Source organism: Chrysochloris asiatica, unplaced genomic scaffold, assembly GCF_000296735.1.
Source record: "Chrysochloris asiatica unplaced genomic scaffold, ChrAsi1.0 scaffold00159, whole genome shotgun sequence".
Classification (NCBI taxonomy): domain Eukaryota; kingdom Metazoa; phylum Chordata; class Mammalia; order Afrosoricida; family Chrysochloridae; genus Chrysochloris; species Chrysochloris asiatica.
In genome coordinates, this window is record NW_006408677.1 from 2,931,301 (window position 1) to 2,936,359 (window position 5,059).

General features: G+C 42.9%; 1 protein-coding gene across 1 annotated transcript in view; it reads right to left on the bottom strand.

The window, feature by feature from the left end:
* The window catches only part of FRMPD3 (FERM and PDZ domain containing 3), a 139,575-nt gene that overhangs the window by 65,352 nt on the left and 69,164 nt on the right, over nt 1–5,059 (bottom strand). The window contains exons 9-10 of the mRNA XM_006871066.1: nt 2,427–2,558; nt 910–1,029 (exon numbers count right to left, since the gene is read on the bottom strand). Coding sequence (XP_006871128.1) covers nt 910–1,029; nt 2,427–2,558 — 252 coding nt within the window. The remainder of the gene's footprint in view (nt 1–909; nt 1,030–2,426; nt 2,559–5,059) is intronic.

Here is a 5,059-nt window from a genome sequence, read left to right on the forward strand (position 1 = left end):
TGACTGGATGACCGAGCTCAACCAGAAGAAGAAAGAAGAGGAAAAAAAGAGTAATCTGATACAATTTGATGAACTTGACCTACACCTATGGATGCAGTAACTCAAAAGAGGGAACAAATCCTTATAGCAGGAGTCATTCCCACTCCTTCCACACACAGAGTAGACAGGGATGGGCAACTTGGACATTGGCTACCCAAAATGGTGGTGGTGGTGGGGGGGACTACAAAGGTAAGAAGTGACTGGCTTACAACCTTGCAAGAGGGAACCTAGAGCCAGGTGGCCTGGAGGAAGGCAGAATCTCCAGTGAGTAGTATCCAATCTGTCCAGGTGGAGCTGATGAAATGAAATGCAGATAGGTCTCTTGTGATGCAATAGTGAATAACTGTTATCAGGACTGATTTTGAGGGTTGGAAATGTAAAGGTAGACATTTTATAGCATGGAAGGGAGTGATTAACTTTCCAGTCTAGGAGCGGAGGTCCCTAGGACCATCAACGGAGAAGAGCCCAGAGCGGGACCCTACCCAAGAAGCAGTGATGCCTGATATGGAAGCAAAGATGATGACGTGGGGCGATGGAGCAGCTGGGGACTTTAGACCCAGAGAGGGAGAGGGCCTGTGTGATGACAACTGGGGTGTTGGGTTGGGGGTCGGAGGGATCAGGCTTGTAGGATATACTCTTTGGTTGGTTGATGATACATGGAGGGGATTGTAACCATGGCAATGAAACGATATACGATAGAATGAATGTAAAACTAATATTCTCCCATGTAAACTATCATATAATTCACAATAAAACATTTAAAAAAATGTATATATATATATATATATAGCAGCTTCGTTGTGATGGCCAAATGGCTTGTTGGCTTGCTTGCCCATTGGTCTCTGTGTCCATCCTCAAGTTAAACTCTACCTGAATGTACAGGTACTCAAAAGCAGCAGGATCCCGACGCAGCAGTTCCACAGGGTCTTTGGGAAAGAAGCTTATTCGGAAGAGGCATTTCATTCCTTGATAGTGTGTCCTCTGCACCACCTGGATCCCAGGGAGGAGAAGTCCCAGGAGGGAAAAAAGTCCAGAATCAGTGGCTAGGGTAATAGGAAATCAGAGATCAGTGGCTCCTCAAGGTGGAGTTTGGAGCAGACCTCTAGGCTACTGTTTCCCAACCTGTCTCCCACCTGAAAAATTTCAATGACTCTTAGAGGAAAGTGATGAGGAACCAGGCCTTTTCTGTATCACCTCTTACTCAAAGTGACTTGAATTTTTGGAATCACTTATCCAAGAAATGCCTTTTATTACCAATTGGGTCTAAGTCACCCGAACACTAGGTAGGAAGAAAGGGATCCTGGGAAATTCTAAGACTCTTTTCTTGCTGTGGGGCTAATGCTTTTACAAATCATAGGAATTCAGCTTCGAGCATTAAGTTAAATCAAAGATGTCAACTCCCATTTGGAAGAAGAGAGGAAATAATATTGGCACAATATTGATAATTGTTGAAACTGGGGGTGGGTAATGAGGGCTCATTATCTACTTTAGTGTTTGTTTGAAATTTTTCTTAATAAATAAAGTTTTTAAATTACCAAATGGAACAAGAGACAAATTGAATTCAAAAGGCCTCGTGAAGGTGGGTGTGGGAACTCAGACCTTCCCTTCCCATCTATGATTCTCTGGATCCCATTTGGCTGAGATGTTTTCCCTCCTAAAATCCTTTCATGGTATGTGTTTGATTTTAGTTTTGGTTTACCTTCCATTTACGCTCTGAAATTGTATTTCTTCACAACTGTCCCTCTCCAATTCTTTCCCAATCTACCTGAGAATATTGGCTGAACCTTTGACTCTTCTTGGTGCTTCATCAATTGGTGAAACACTATCCAACTATTGTGGAGTTCTCTAGCCTTTTCCCATATGGCAAGGGTTAAGAAACATACTGAACAAAAATGTTTTCCTAGTCTACCTTGAAAGTTGATCTAGGTAACATGGTGCCCATCCTTGGCTCTCCTTAGCCCATACTCAATCCCCATGTGTTCTAGTCTCACTAAATAGCTCTTGTGGGAAATTCCATGACCTGATCCTTTCAAATTTTAGCCTTCATCTGAAGGGCCATCTTTCCTTGCAGGAAACAAAAAAATACAGTAAGCAGAGTTTTTAGGAGATAGTCAACTTGACGCTGTTCTTCAAACTCCATATCCTGAGTGCGGTGAATTACCATCCCAAACATTCCCTTCTAGAGACCAAGACTTTCATGTCCTTGAGTCACAAGGGACATTTCCAAAAGTCCTCTGGAGTTTGGTCATACTGACCTAAATTTAGAACTCTGGGTCTTTCTGAATATGACAGTATGAATTTTCTAGAGAAGGAAGGCCTTCGTCTTCCTCTCTAGTAGAAGCCACATGCACGCAAAGCAATCAGTGTAGGAGAAAGAAGTTTCTTACATAAGCCAGGGGCTGCTTGTCCTGGAGAAGTAGGAACTTGTGATTCTGTTCGGGCCCAGCATACTCAAGGACAAGAGCAAAGTGCTCAATGTACCTCAGAGAAAGCCGATCCTGGAGTGTTACCATCACATCCTGTGGAAGAGAAAAGAGCCCTGAGAGAAAGACCCATTTCAGTTCAAAGTTACTTTAAATGCCAGACATGGGGAAGAAGGAAATGAGTCCAGGGGAGAAGGCTGCTGTTAGGAAAGCATGGCAGACACAGGGGATCTAGAGAAGCTGACCAGACTTCTATGATGGTCCAGGCCCTGGGCTCTGAGCAAAGTGACCCATGAGTTCTGATAGAGGCCTGAGCCCTGGGAAACAACAAAGGCTCAGGGAGCAGAAGGAGGTCTTTCTGAATTTTGTCAGGTCCTCCTCCCTCTCTGCCTTCTTCCTTCCTGCCCTCTGGCCCTTACTTCTCCCTTCACCATGCTTATTAAGTGCCAGGCCCTGTAGTGGTTCTTCCCTCGCTTTTTCTGCTAAGTCAGAATGTTAATCCTGGTTTGTCCCTTAACTAATTTTTTAGGCATTAACAAAAACAAAAGCCACATTTATAAGACTAAAAAGTTTACTATTTCAGAATTCATAATCTAAATCAAATGATTTGAGTTACCAGTGAAATGTTCAGTTTTGATTGTAACTGGTTTTATAGACGATCAGTTTAGCTACTTGAAAAAATGTACCAATGCAGAGGAACTATGTCATATGTCTTGTGCGCTGTCATAAATCTGACAACATATGGGCTCCATCTGCTCTGCTGCCCTCCTTTTTTTTTCCTGCTAATTTTAATGATGTATTTTATTGAACTCACATATCCAAAATAATTTTTTCAATATGTAATCAATATAAAAAAGCTATTAGTGAGATATAATTATGTAATATATATGGATATATTGATAGCTATTGAAAACCAACCAATCAACCTGTTGCTGTTAGGCAATTTCAACTCATGAATCCGCGTGTGTTACAGAGTAGAACTGTTTCATAGGGTTTTCTTGGTTATAATCTTTATGAAAACAGATCGCCAGACCTTTCTTCTGTGGTGCCATTGGGCGGGTTCAAACTGCCAACTTTTAGGTTAGGGTTGTTGTTGTTAAGTGCTATTGAGTTGGTCCTTGTACAGGGTTACTCAGGAGCAGCTGGTGGGTTTGAAGTAGTCCAGTGCAAACCATTTGCACTATCCAGGGACCTATCTGTATCTATATTTCTATCTCTATCTCTATCTATAATCACTACCTGTATCTGTAACTCTATCTGTATCCATCCATCTATCCATTCCTCTATATACGAAGTCTTCTAAATCCAGCATGTGTTTTACACTTTTGGCATGTCCCAATTCAGACTAGTTCTCCTACTTTTAATATTTGGGTAGCTGGAAACATATCCATGGGGGTGGGTCAGTTTTGAAACTTATGCCATCTATTTGCTGTGATTTGCACCTACTCTCGGCTCTAGTGTACTTTTTTTTTTTTTTTTTTTTAGAGTCAGTAAAGCTGATCTTCCCAAAGCCTAAAAGCAACAGGCTTGGGAATGAGAAGCTCCTTTACAACCAGGGTTGGCAAACAAGGCACTGTGAACATGAAAAGATATTTAGCCATTCAAATGTTAGGATGGCAATCGGTGGGTACTTGAGAATATCTCTTTGTATTATCCAAGTAGTCACAGAGGCGCCAGTGTTGCTAGAACAGATGAGGTTTTCTTTGCAGTTCGGCTGCACTGGGATTACGGACAGCCAAGCCAGTGACTGCCAACTGGTGTTACAAGTGTAATGGCCCCTGTGCCAGGCTGTCAATTCACCCAGGTACCTCTCTTATACAAGTGGCTTGGCAGCCTGTCAAGGTTCCAGTGACTAGCCAGCGCTCCCTCTGTGAAATCCAAGTGAGATCATGAGCCAGGGGAATACTGCTGTCCCGGCAGGCTAGGGCCACCTGGAGACAATGATGGTGGTAGGAGGTGGGTGGTGAGGGAATGCTCAAAACCAGAGGCAGGGGAGGGAGGAGAAGACACACTGCAGTTGGGAGGCACTCTATACAGACAAGTCGACAGATCAACCTATGAGTAATCAGCAAGGAAGATTGTGACACCAAAAGATAAGCACACCTGGAGGAGGGACATTTGGAAAACCCCTGGGTGGTCTGTGTCAATGCCCCCTCCCATAGCCTGAGACCTTCAATCACCAAAAGAATATCTCATGGCACCCTAAGGAATGTGCTTTGGTCCTAGGTGAGTTCCTGGTCTGGGGACCCATCCAGGCTTAAGCCATCCAAAGACACTAGATTCAATCAACATGGTTTGGGCACAATGTTTGTCAACCAGGATGCTACTGGTACTTTGGGCAAGACCATTCTTCATCAGGGATTGATCTACTTCCTGTAAGACATTTAGCATGCCTGACCCTAAGATTAAATGTCTGCAGCACACCAAATCATTGTGATGATTCAAAACACCTTCAGACATTTCCAAAAGCCCTCTGGGAGTAGGTAGTATTGACCCTGGTTGAGAATCATGGGTAAAGTCATTTCAGAACACCTGATAAACTCTTCTTTAGCAAAAGTCTCCCTGGATCAAGATTTAAAAAAAAAAAAAATATATAT